Genomic DNA, 13,015 nt, shown 5'->3' with positions numbered 1-13,015 from the left:
TGTCCGTGCATGAATTGCTTTCATCCCTCCGTACACCCAAGTGTCTGTCTACGTCTCTTCTGGTGCATCCGTGGACCGCACCTGTCCACCCATCTGTCTGTTCTTCTGCCAGTCGGTGTGCCTCATCTGTCTGTGCCTCTCCATCCACGCTCATCCCTGTATCTCTTCTGTCTGTCCTTCTGTCCATCCACTCACCATTTTTGCCTCTCTGTATGCCCATTCATCTGTCCATGCCCCTACTGTCTATCCCAGCCCATCCTCTGCCCCCTCTGTCTATTCATGAACTCTGTCTTTCTGTCTCATTCCATCTGTCCATCCCTGTGCTCTGCCTCTTTTTTTTAAGTTTATTTATTTTGAGAGAGAGAGAGAGGGCGCTCGTGAGTGGGGGAGGGGCAGAGAGAGAGGGAGAGAGAGAGAGAGAGAGAGAGAGAGAGAGAGAGAATCGCAAGCAGGCTCTGCACTGTCGGTGCAGAGCCCGATGTGGGGCTTGAACTCAGGAACCGGATCATGACCTGAGCTGCAATCAAGAGTCAGACCCTTAACCGGCTGAGCCACCCAGGTGCCCCCAACTCGACTTCTTTTGTCCCTCTGTTTGCCTAGAACCCTTCTCTCACTTTTATGTCCCTGTCCTCATTGTCCCCCACTCCCCTCCTCACTCACCCTGGCCTCTGCCATTTCTCAGGTACCCCAGGCTTGATCCTACCTCAGGGTCTTTGCACTGACCGGCTGTTCTCTCCGCCAGGAATACTCTTCCTTGAGGAAGCCACATGGCTCCTCCCTCATCTCCTTGAAGCTTTTGCTCAACCAGTCGCCCCTTCTCAGGGAGCTCCTCCCTGGCCACCCCACACATCCCCCGCTTCATTTTTCTCCTTAGCGTTTAGTTCCAAAAAGGGCCGTGTGTATGTGTGTGTGTGTGTGTGTGTGTGTGTGTGTGTGTGTTTTACATTTAGCTTTCACTCGTGTACAGTTGGAAGACTGTTTTCTGCTCTTTCCATCTCATTTAATGTCTGTCTCTGCCCGCTGGAACCTTGACCGCTCCAGGGTCAAGGATTTGTGTCGGAGCCACATCCTGGGTGCCTACAGCCATATCCAGCACCCCGCAGGCCTCTGTCAATAGTTATTTATTTGTCAATAGTTCGTGAAGGAATGGCTGGATTTGCAGAAAGCCTGGCACGTGCCGGATACATTCTAGTTCTCCCTCTCTCGGCCTCCTCTCGCTGTTCGACCCCCCCCCCCCCGCCCTCCCCCCCGTGTGTCCGGAGTCTGGGCTCCCTCTGGTGTGTGGTTGGATGACCTCGGACCCCATCCTCCCCTCCCCCAGCCCCGTGTACGAGAAGTACTGTGCGGACCACTTTGCGGACGGCCGCTGCGACCAGGGCTGCAACACGGAGGAGTGCGGCTGGGACGGGCTGGACTGCGCGGGCGAGGTGCCCGCCCTGCTGGCCCGCGGCGTGCTGGTGCTCACCGTGCTGCTCCCGCCCGAGGAGCTGCTGCGCTCCAGCGCCGACTTCCTGCAGCGGCTGAGCGGCATCCTGCGCACGTCGCTGCGCTTCCGCCTGGACGAACACGGTCAGGCCATGGTCTTCCCGTACCACCGGCCCGGCCCTGGCGCCGAATCCCGGAACCGGCGGGAGCTGGCCCCGGAGGTGATCGGGTGAGTGGCCCCCACGCTTGAGGGAGCCCGCCGCAGGTGCAGACCTAGGGGCGAAGGAGCCGTGTTGATCAGGTCTCGGGTGTTTCACTTCCCTTAATGTGCGTGTTTCACTTCCCTTAACGTGTTCGAGAGTCGTCTTGGGAGAGCGTCCAGCGCGTCTCAACTTCAGCCTGTTGACGTTTGGGGCTGGATCATCCCTTCGGTCCTTCCTTCCTTTTTTTTTTTTTTTTTAATGTTTATTCATTTTTGAGAGACAGAGCACGAGTGGGGGAGGGGCAGAGAGAGAGGGGGAGACGCCAGCTGAAGCAGGTTCCAGGCTCTGAGCTGTCAGCACAGAGCCCAACGCAGGGCTTGAACCCCGAACCCTGAGGTCTTGAGCTGAAGTCGGATGCTTAACCAACTGAGCCACCCACAGGCTCCGGGGCTGTGTCACGCTTTGCTGTGGGGGGGGGGGGGTTGTCTGGCTCACTGTAGGATGCTTAGCAGCAGCATGCTTGGTCTCCACCCACTACATGCAGGTAGCATCCCCTCCCACCACAAGATGCGACAACCCAAAACACTTCCGGCTACTGGCAAGGGTCCTTGGGGAGCAGAGTGGTTAAGGGCATTCGTACTTTTAGTTTGTTACAAATGGAAATCCGAGAACTTTCCTGATGGTGGCCTGGTAGAGTGGTCAGAAGGGAGGTGTGGCCTCTGAGCTGGGATGGGGCCCCTGACAGAGGAGGGCTGGATTCTAGAGATGGAGGGCAGGGGCTCTGACCTGGTAGGGCTGGAGTAGGGACATGATGTGCTAGTCCCTGGGTGCATTGATGGGGTTACTGGAGGGGTCTCGTCAAGAAAAAGGACACAGGGTGATAAGCAGGGGTCACTTTCAGGCTTGCAGAATCTGAGGAGTCTGGGGGTGTCGTGGAGGCCCCCCAGGAGACAGCCAGAGGCTGAAGACATGGACAAGAAAGACAAAAGGGTGTTGGAGCCCTGGGAGGGACTCAGAGGAGTGGGGACAGAAGAATGATCTGGGAACAGTGAGATAAAGACTGGTTGAGGGAAATCAGCTCAGGAAGAAGGGGAGTTGGGGCACCTGGGTGGCTCAGTCGGTTAAGCTTCCGACTTTGGCTCGGGTCACGATCTCACAGCTCGTCAGTTCGAGCCCTGAGTCCCTGTGCTGACAGCTCAGAGCCTGGATCCTGCTTCAGATTCTGTGTCTCCCCCTTCCTTTGCCCCTCTCCCACTTGCGCTTTCTCTCTCTCTCTCTCTCTCTCTCTTAAAAAAATAAAAAATAAACATTAGAGAAAATACGTGGAAAATGTTTAACAAAACAAAGGAGAAGGAGCAGCCAGGGAGATAGGAGGAGAACCAGGCCATGTGGCACTAAGGATCTCAAGGCAAGATGGAGTTTGGAGGGCTGGGTTCCTGGAAGCGGAGCCTGAGGCAGGGATTCAGATATATGTGCCATTCGGAAGGGGCACTCTCAGGAGAGAGGGAAAGAGAGAAGCAGGATGTGGCAGAGAGCAAACGAGGCAGAAGGAGTCTCAGTCTGACCTCAGGGAGCTCTAGAGCATGACCAGCGCTTCCGAGTCCTTGTGACAGGAGGGCACCTTTGTACCCCCCACATCAGCCAGTCACCGGCTGAGGGCTGCCCTAAGGGGTGTCCCCTCCCACGTGAAGAGGTCCCCACTTTGCTGAGGGTCATCTGTTAGAAGTCAGCACTCACAGTAGTTGGGAGATGGACGCACTGGCCTGGTAAAGGAGACTGGCATCACTGGAGATCTTGATGTGAAAACAGTGCCCAGTGCCCACTGGATTCGTGGCTGGGGGGACACTGGTGGCCACAGCAAGACTGGTTTCGGTTGGGGGGCGTGGTGAGGGGGGCCTTGCCAACGTGGTGCATGGAGACGGCTCTTCCGAGTCCAGGGCATGGGGCTCCGTGCCTGGCCGGCAGCAGGTTGAGCCCCCCCCTCCCCCCGTCCTTCCCTTGGGTCCCCAAAGCTCTGTGGTGATGCTGGAGATTGACAACCGGCTGTGCCTGCAGTCACCGGAGAATGATCACTGCTTTCCCGATGCCCAGAGTGCGGCCGACTACCTGGGAGCCTTGTCGGCGGTGGAACGCCTTGACTTCCCGTACCCGCTACGGGCCGTGCGAGGTGAGGCCTGGCCTGGTGGCAGGGTGGGGGGGTGGGGCGGCCGGCCCGGGGCTGAAGCCCTCTGCTTCCCACCCCGCAGGGGAGCCGCTGGAGCTGCCGGAGCCGAGCATGCCGCTGCTTCCGCTGCTGGCCGCCAGCGCCGTCTTCCTGCTGGCCATCCTCGTGCTGGGTGTCATGGTGGCCCGGCGCAAGCGTGAGCACAGCACCCTCTGGTTCCCCGAGGGCTTCGCGCTCCACAAGGATGTGGCTGCCGGCCACAAGGGCCGCCGGGAGCCCGTGGGCCAAGACGCGCTGGGCATGAAGTAAGGACCCCGCCGACTCCCGGTGGCTGACTGGGGGCGGGGCTTGGGAGCCCTTGAGCCCACTTTGACTCGACTGACCTCTCATCCCCACCAGACCCTAGCTTCAGACTCCAGCCCAGGCCCCGGTACGCATCCCCTTGACCACTGACCGACTCCATGATCCTGGGTGGGGGGCACCCCTGACTTGTGACCCCCTGACCCCCATGTCCTGTATCTCCGCTCCCCTGACTCGAATCCTGCTCCGACCGCCCCCTGACCCTGCCTTGATCATGGCCTCTCCGATTTCACCAAGATACTCAAGATTTGTTCCCACGTGACTGCTGGCCTCATGATCCTTATCTGCACCCCGACCCCTTACTGAGCCCTGACCCTATTGTCTATGACCGCCCCCCCAAATACCACCTCTGGCTCTAACCCACCCTGACCTTTGACCCCACCTCTGACCCTCTTTCCACCCCCAACTCAGTGTTCATTCTCCATGATCCTCAGTCCTGGCCTTGGCCCTGGGCCTCGCCTCCAACTCCCTTATCTGTCCCTCAAGACCCCCCAACCCTGCCCTGCCCTAACCCCAGAATGTACCCCTCTCCTGCGACCCCATGACTTCCTGACTCTTCTGTACAACCTACTTAATCCTGGCTGCATCCTTACCTGTGGGGAGGATAACTACATCCTCATGACTCCTGATGTCATCCTGTGTATTCTCTGCTGTATGCCTGTGACCCTCACCTATCCCACAGCCCACTGGTCTGACCCCTGACCCCGTTCCTGGCCCTTCCCCGATTCCACCTTAAGACCCTGGCTGCCACCAATCATAACCCCTGACTATCCCCCCCAGTGACCTTAACTTCGTCCTGCAGCCTCTCTTTGGACTCTGTATCTTGGACCCCAGAACCCAACCCCAGCTGGCCTCTGGGGGCTCGTCTCTGACCCCACCCCAAATCCTCCTTCCAGGTTGCATGTCTCAATTGTCTCTTCTCCCCTCCCCCCTTCCCGTTGTGCCCACAGGAACATGGCCAAGAGCGAGAGTCTGATGGGGCAGGTGGCCACAGACTGGATAGACACTGAGTGCCCAGAAGCGAAGCGACTGAAGGTGGTGTCCTTTCTCTGGCCCCTGCCCTTGGAGTTCTGGGTGGAGGGCCCCTGATGGTCAGTGGGAGAGTCGCGGGAGGTCTCCGCTCTCCCTGGCTCTGGGGAACAGTCATGGTGGCCGTCCCATCCTGCCCCTCTCTAACCAGGGCCATGCTCCCAGGTCCGTGTGGGGTCTTCTGGAGCGGAGCCCCTGACCTAGACAGCAACTCTGCTTTCTCACTGTGGGGTCCCACTTTGTCCAGGGTGCCCAGCCTGAAAGTGCTCCGAGCTGGTTTTAAACACCCTTTCCTGTACTGGGGCCGCACCCGTGGGTTCTGTCTTGGTCAGCTTACACAGCCGTTACAAAATACCACAGACTGGGGGTCTTAAATGACAGATACTTCTTTTCTCACAGTTCTGCAAGCTGGAAGTCAGGGAACAAGGTGCTGGCAGGGTTGGGTCGTGGTGAGGGCTCTCTTCCGGGCTTGTAGACAGCCGCCTTCTCTGTGTGTCCTCACGTGGTGCTCTTCTGTGTGCATGGAGGGAGAGAGCTCTGGGGTTTCTTCCTCTTCTTACAAGGATCTCAGTCCTGTTGGTTTAGGGCCCCACCCTTATGACCTTGTTTAGCCTTGATTATCTCCTTAAAGGTCTTCTGTCCAAATACTCTTGTTTGCTGGAGGTGAGGGCTTCAACATATGATTTTGGGGGGACAACAGTTCAGTCTGTAACACGTTCCTGCCAACATTCCCTTATACTTGCTAACACACGCAAGCAGCATTCTATTTTGTCTTTCGAAGGACCCTGTAAAGCAGCTGTTGATATACATCTCAATTCTCAGCCGCCTCTCCCTGGCTAGATTTTAATGTTTGTGAAATGGAGACATCTGTTACAATTGACAGCTAGAAGAAATCTGTTCACCTCAGGCTGTTCTCTTTCTTTCTTATCCCAAAGTGGGTATTAAGTAGATAGCAGAATAGGGTTTTTTGGTGTTTTTTTTTTTTTTTTTTTTTTTTTTTTGAGAGAGAGAGAGAGAGACACAGTGCAAGTGTGGGGAGAGGCAGAGGGAGACACAGAATCTAAAGCAGGCTCCAGTCTCTGAGCTGTGAGCACAGAGCCCGATGCAGAACTTGAACTCACAAGCCATGAGATCATGACCTGAGCCAAAGTCGGATGCTTAACCGACTGAGCCACCCGAGTGTCCCATGCAATTAAGTTTTTGATGGCATTTTGGCATTGCAGAATGACAGCATTATCCTGATTTTGCTAATGAGAAGCTCAGAGCTCTAACGTGATCTGTCAGGTGATGGACAGCTAATCAGAAAGGATCAGGGAGGCTGGGACAGCTGTCCATCACCTGGCTCTCCCCTTTCGTGAAATTCAACTCTCCGCCTGGGTCCTTAAGCTCAGGTCTGGCTTGATCAGGCTGTGTTTGGTGCCTGAGGGCTCCTAAATGTCCTGGCAGGCTAGTTAAGAATATTCTGTCCTGAAGGGCACCTGGGTGGCTCAGCCGGTTGAGGGTCCAAGTCTTGATTTCATCCAGGTCATGATCTTGAGGTCCTGAGATCGAGCCCCACATTGGGCTCAGTCCAGAGTGTGGAAACTGCTTGGATTCTCCCTCCCCCACTTATGCGCTCTCTCTCTCTCTCTCTCCTCTCTCTCTCTCTTTCAAAATAAATATACTGAAGAAGAAAAAAAATTAAAAACTACCAAAAAAAAAAAAAAAAAAGAACATAATGTCCTATTTCCATAACATCACTATGCCTCTTGGACCCTGAATCTGAAATTTATCAAGCTCCTGCTAGGGGCCCAGGTGCTATGCTTGTGAAGGTAAACTGATACATTTGTGTCTATTTTGTCCTGATACCTCATGTTCATGTTCACAGTACTGGGTAGGAGTCCCACCTGGTATACAGGGCCTCTCTTTGCTTGTCTCTTTCTCTCCTACCCATTCAGCCTTTTCTCAGACTAAAATTGATCCTTGAAGGACCAGCCCCCCACCCCCGCATTTCTTTTACTAGTGATTTGTAGTTTCCAGAATGCAAATCTTGCATTTCTTCTGTTGAATTTAATTCTAAATGTTTTAGTCTTCCTGATGCTGTCGTCATGGGATTGTTCTCTCAATTTCGTTTTCAGCGTGTTCGCATCTAGGGTATAGACAAGTGTCTACTGACAGGGGCTGTGCTCCGTGTCTTTTCCTTGATCACCCACCTTGGATTCCCAGCCCTCCCCACTTCCTACCCAGATTAAAATCCCACGTCTTCCTTTTATGGGTTGTCTGAGCTCCGGTATGTCAATTTCCTGTTTCCATATGTAGAAAAGAAGCAGGATATTCGTGGTTTCTTGGGGCCGTGTGTGCATCTCCACGAGAGAAAGCTGTGAGGATGCCCAGACTGTCCCTCTATCTCTCGACTCTTTGTGAGAGCCTGGGTCCTTGTGCCTCCAGGTAGAGGACCCTGGCGTGGGGGCCGAGGATGCTGTGGATTGTCGCCAGTGGACTCAACACCACCTGGTTGCAGCTGACATCCGTGTGGCACCAGCCATGGCCTTGACGCCCCCACAGGGCGATGTGGATGCTGATGGCGTGGATGTCAATGTGCGTGGCCCAGGTCAGTGGTGATGCCTTCCCCCTCCAAGGATCCCCTTACCAGTCCTACCTGGGAAAAGTTGCATCTGGGTCTGTGTCCCGGGGAGAGTTGGGTCTGCCTGGGGGTGTGTGTTAATCAGGACTCTTGGTTGTAAGTCATAATAGCCCAACTCAAACTAGTTTAAGTAAAACGAGAGATTTACTGGCTCTTGTAACCGAAAGCATCATGGATATTTGGGTCCAGGACTCCAGCCCGAGGAGGCTTTCTCCGGGGGGCATGATAGCCACAGGCCTGACCAACCTTGTAAAACCTTTATTACCAGGGCGCCTGGGTAGCTCAGTCAATGAAGCATCTGACTCTTGGTTTCAGCTCAGGTCCTGATCTCACAGTTCGTGGGTTCAAGGCCCACACCAGACTCTGTGGTGACAGCATGGAGCCTGCTTGGGAATCTCTCTCTCTTTCCTCTCTCCTCTCTTTCTGCCTCTTCTGACCACTCACCCATGCTCACTCTCTCTCAAAATAAATAAATAAACATTAAAAAGAAAAAAATAAAACCTTCATTACCAGTTACCCTAGCAAGAGTCCCAGGATGAGTTCTGATTGGATGGACTAGAGTCACCTGCCCATCCCTCAACTAATCAGTGTGACCTGGGGGCTGGAATATGCAGATTGACTGCAGGTCTGGGCCTAATGCCTCTCCTTGAGCCAAGGAGTGGGTTTAGCTCTACTCGGGGCTTGAGGATGGAAAATGGGGTGCTTATGGCTCCCTAAGGGAAACGAGCAAATGCTCATGCAGAGTGTAGCAGATCACATTATTTGGATTCTCTCGGATCCGTCTTTCCTGCATTTCGGGGTATTCCTCCCCCAGCTCGTTTTGCTTTCATTCCAAATGACCTGCACTGATGGCTCTTTTTTGAAATTCCTCAGGCCACCAGGGCCTGAAGTGCCCGGGATTTTATGTCTCTGGGGTGGTTCTTTTTTTTTTTTTTTTTTTTTTTTTTTTTAAGTTTATTTATTTATTTTTGAGAGTCAGAGAAAGAGAGAGACAGAGAATCCCAAGCAGGCTCTGCGCTCTGTCAGCACAGAGCCTGATGCGGGGCTTGAACTCATGAACCATGAGATCATGACCTGAGCCGAAATCAAGAGTTGGACGCTTAACCAACTGACCCACCAGGCGCCCCCTGGGGTGGTTCTTCACTAGCGGGTGGGGGATCGTGAAAGACACAGCTCCTTTGCCTCAAGCCGGATTACACCTCTGCGGTACCTGAGTCCCCCTTCAGGATAGGGCTGAAATAACCCCCTGGGAATTTGCCTGACGTTGAACGCTTGCTTCTTCCTCCTTCCCTTGTCCTGTATCTGCCTTGGGAGCCCTTCTGTGACAGGTCACCTGCCCGTGCATCCTTATCCTGCCCTGGCTTCTCGGGTACCTGGCACAGATGCCATGCGTATCTGTGTGTGCGTGCATGCACACGCATGTGCATGTGTACACACGTGCACACGTGGGTGCAGATGGGAGGACTCGTCGCTCCCTCTTGTGACCCTTGTGTCCCGCTTCCTGCTAATGCAATGCCCTCAGTCGCGTTCACTGGCAACGCCCCCTGTGCCCACCTCCCTGTGACACATTCCTGGCCTTTGCAGACGGCTTCACCCCACTGATGCTGGCCTCTTTCTGTGGTGGGGCTCTGGAGCCATTGCCCACCGAGGAGGATGAGGCAGAAGACGCGTCAGCCAGCATCATCTCAGACCTGATCTGCCAGGGAGCCCAGCTTGGGGCACGGACTGACCGCACGGGCGAGACAGCCCTGCACCTCGCTGCCCGCTATGCCCGGGCCGATGCGGCCAAGCGGCTGCTGGATGCCGGGGCAGACACCAATGCCCAGGACCATTCAGGCCGCACTCCTTTGCACACTGCTGTCACCGCTGATGCCCAAGGCGTCTTCCAGGTGAGGTGGACCTGCCCCTTTGGACTTCGGAGCTGGCAGCCGACATGAGGCATCAGCCAGGCCTGGGTTTGGGCCCTGGTCCTACGAGACGGAGCTTGCTTTTCTCATTTGTTAAATGGGGGTCTGTGGGAGTATGGGGCCTGGTGGGTACCTGCTTCCTGGACCTCACGGAGTCTATAGGGGACGTGGGGGTTGGGGAGCTCAGGGGACTTGGAGATGTACCTGGTCCTTCTGTTCCTGCCGTGACTCTCCCTTCTGCACACCTTCCCTTCTAGATTCTCATCCGGAACCGCTCCACAGACCTGGATGCCCGCATGGCGGATGGTTCAACGGCGCTAATCCTCGCAGCCCGTCTGGCGGTGGAAGGCATGGTGGAAGAACTCATTGCCAGCCACGCTGATGTCAATGCTGTGGATGAGCTTGGTACGCTGTGGGGAGTAGCCGTGGGTGGAGGCTGAGAGGGGGCACCTGGGCCCTAACTGTAAGTGTTAACTCACACCCACACTGAGACCCAATCACTGAAACTCACGCACGTGCAACAGAGTGTTTTGTTTTTTGTTTTTTTTTTTAATGTTTATTTTTTGTTTATTATTGAGAGAGAGACAGAGTGTGAGTGGGGGGAGGGGCAGAGAGAGGGAGACAGAACCCCAAGCAGGCTCCGGGCTCCAAGCTGTCCACACAGAGCCCGACGCGGGGCTGGAACTCACGAACCGTGAGATCACGACCTGAGCCGAAGTCGGACGCTTAACCGACTGAGCCACCTAGGTGTCCCACGTGTAACAGAGTTTTGATGTGGACTTACACTCACATGTTTTGTGTGTGTGTGTGTGTGTGTGTGTGTGTGTGTGGCATTTGCTAGCCCATATGACACCTCCGTGACTTAGAAAAAGTGGCCGAAGACACTTCATTTCCGTTTGCTTTAGCAGGAGAACTTACTATGCTGCCCTCTGCTGGAAAGCTGGTATAGTACATTTGCAAATTGGCCAAATCCATCCACACGTGATGGCAAATACCTCTGGGGAGGTGGCTTGCTTGCACAGATCCCGACCTTTCTGGAGCAGGTGTTCTCAACCTCTGCACCATTTATACTTGGGGTTGGATGATTCTTTGTGCTGGGGGCTGTCCTTGCAATGTAGGATATTAAACAGCGTCCCTGGCCTTGACCCACTAGATGCCAGCAGCACCCCACTCCCCAGCTGCGACAACCAAAAATGTCTCCAGACATTGGCAAATGCCCCTGGGTCGGGGGATCACCTCTGTTTGAGAACTGTGGCTCTGGGGAACCACTGTCCAGTAGGACTTTCTGTGTTGATGGAAATCATTCTTGGTCTGTGATGAGCAATGTGGTAGCCCCTGGCCACATGTGGTGGCTTTTGAGCACTTGAAGTGTGGCTAGGGCAAATGAAGAGCTAAATGTTTTGTTTCGTTTAATTTTTTAACCTTTGTTTTGCCTGCTTTCTTTAACAAGCTTTATTTATTCATTTTTAAAAATGTTTTTATTTATTTTGACACAGAGAGAGACAGAGTGCAAGCAGGGGAGGGGCAGAGAGAGGGGGAGACACAGAATCCGAAGCAGGCTCCAGGCTCCGAGCTGTCAGCACAGAGCCCGACGTGGGGCTCGAACTCACAGAGTGTGAGATCATGACCTTAGCTGAAGTCGGACGCTTAACCGACTGAGCCACCCAGGCGCCCCTAAAAAGCTTTATTTATTTATTTATTTATTTATTTATTTAAAGTTAAAATTTTTTTTTTACATTTATTTATTTTTTAAGAAACAGAGTGAGACAAAGCGTGAGTGGGGGAGGGGCAGAGGGAGAAGGAGACACAGAATCTGAAGCAGGCTCCAGGCTCTGAGCAAGCGGTCAGCACAGAGCCTGATGTGGGGCTCAAACCCACGAACTGTGAGATCATGACCTGAGCTGAAGTCGGACGCTCAACCGACTGAGCCACCCAGGCGCCCCTAAAAAGCTTTATTTAGATGTAATTCACATACAATACAATTCAGCCATTTAAAGTATGAAATCCAGTAGCTTTTAGTATAATCACATAGTTGTGCAACTATCATCATAGTAAATTTTATTTTATTTATTTATTTTTAATGTTCATTTATTTTTGAGACAGAGAGAGACACAGCATGAGCAGGGAAGGGGCAGAGAGAGAGGGAGACGCAGAATCCGAAGCAGGCTCCAGACTCTGAGCGGTCAGCACAGAGCCCGACGCGGGGCTCGAACTCACGAACTGTGAGATCATGACCTGAGCCGAAGTCGGACGCTTCACCGACTGAGCCACCCAGGCGCCCCTCATCATAGTAAATTTTAGAACATTTTCACCACCTGGAAGAGAAGCCCTCACCATTAGCTGATACCCTCCAATCTCCTTACCTTCCCAGCCGTAGGCAACCACTTAAACACACACTTTCTGTATGGATTTTCCTACTCTGAATGTTTCCTAACATTCATTGGCTGCTGCTCCTATGAACATTCATGTACCGGTTTTTGTGTAGACATATGTTTTCATTTCTCTTGGGTACACAACTAGGAGCGAAATTGCTGAGTCATATGGTAACTCTGTGTTGAATCTTGTGAGGAGCAGCCAGACTTTTCCACAGTGCCTGTCCTGTGTCACGTTCCTGCCGGCCGTGCATGAGGGTTCCAGTTTCTTCACGTGCTCGCAGATAGTTGTTATTAACTGTCTTTTGTTACAGCCTTCCTTGTGGGTGTGAATTGGTATCTCGTTGTGGTCTTGATTTTTATTTCCCTGGTGGCTAATGATGTTGAGCATAGTTCCATGTGCTTATTGGCCATGTGTATATCTGCTTTGGAAAAATGTCTATTTTGATGCTTTGCCCATTTTTTAAAAAGTTAACTTATTATTTGAAAGAGAGAGAGAGAGAGAGAGAGAGAGCATGTGCACGAGTGGGGTAGGGGCAGAGAAAGAGGGAGAGAGAGAGAGAATCCCAAACAGGCTTCATTCTCAGCATGGAGGTTACCCCAGGGCTTGATTCCACAATGGTGAGATTTTGACCTGAGCCAAAATCAAGAGTCAGACGCCCAAATGACTAAGCCACCTGGTTGTCCCTGCCTGTTTTTAAATTGGGTTTTTGTTTTTTTATTCTTGAGTTAGAAGACTTCTTTATATATTTTTGGTATAAGTCTCTTATCAGATACATGGTTTATAAAGATTTGTCCCATTTTGTAGGTTTTCTTTTCACTTTCTTGATGGTGTCCTTAGAAGCACAGACATTTTAATTTTGATGAGATCCAATTTATCTATTTCTGTTGTTACTGTGGTTTTTTTTTTTTTTTTTTTTTTTTTTTTTTTT

At 53.0% G+C, this 13,015-nt stretch overlaps 1 protein-coding gene across 1 annotated transcript in view; it reads left to right on the top strand.

Moving 5' to 3' along the window:
• NOTCH3 (notch receptor 3) overlaps positions 1–13,015 on the top strand; it is a 35,798-nt gene that overhangs the window by 18,783 nt on the left and 4,000 nt on the right. The window contains 7 exon segments of the mRNA XM_040444764.1: positions 1,322–1,654; positions 3,641–3,795; positions 3,875–4,097; positions 5,103–5,187; positions 7,609–7,771; positions 9,389–9,693; positions 9,969–10,116. Coding sequence (XP_040300698.1) covers positions 1,322–1,654; positions 3,641–3,795; positions 3,875–4,097; positions 5,103–5,187; positions 7,609–7,771; positions 9,389–9,693; positions 9,969–10,116 — 1,412 coding nt within the window.

Source organism: Herpailurus yagouaroundi, unplaced genomic scaffold, assembly GCF_014898765.1.
Source record: "Herpailurus yagouaroundi ecotype Mexico unplaced genomic scaffold, PumYag 193, whole genome shotgun sequence".
Classification (NCBI taxonomy): domain Eukaryota; kingdom Metazoa; phylum Chordata; class Mammalia; order Carnivora; family Felidae; genus Herpailurus; species Herpailurus yagouaroundi.
The sequence above is the reverse complement of the archived record's forward strand: the minus strand, read 5'-3'. Positions and strand labels throughout refer to the sequence as shown.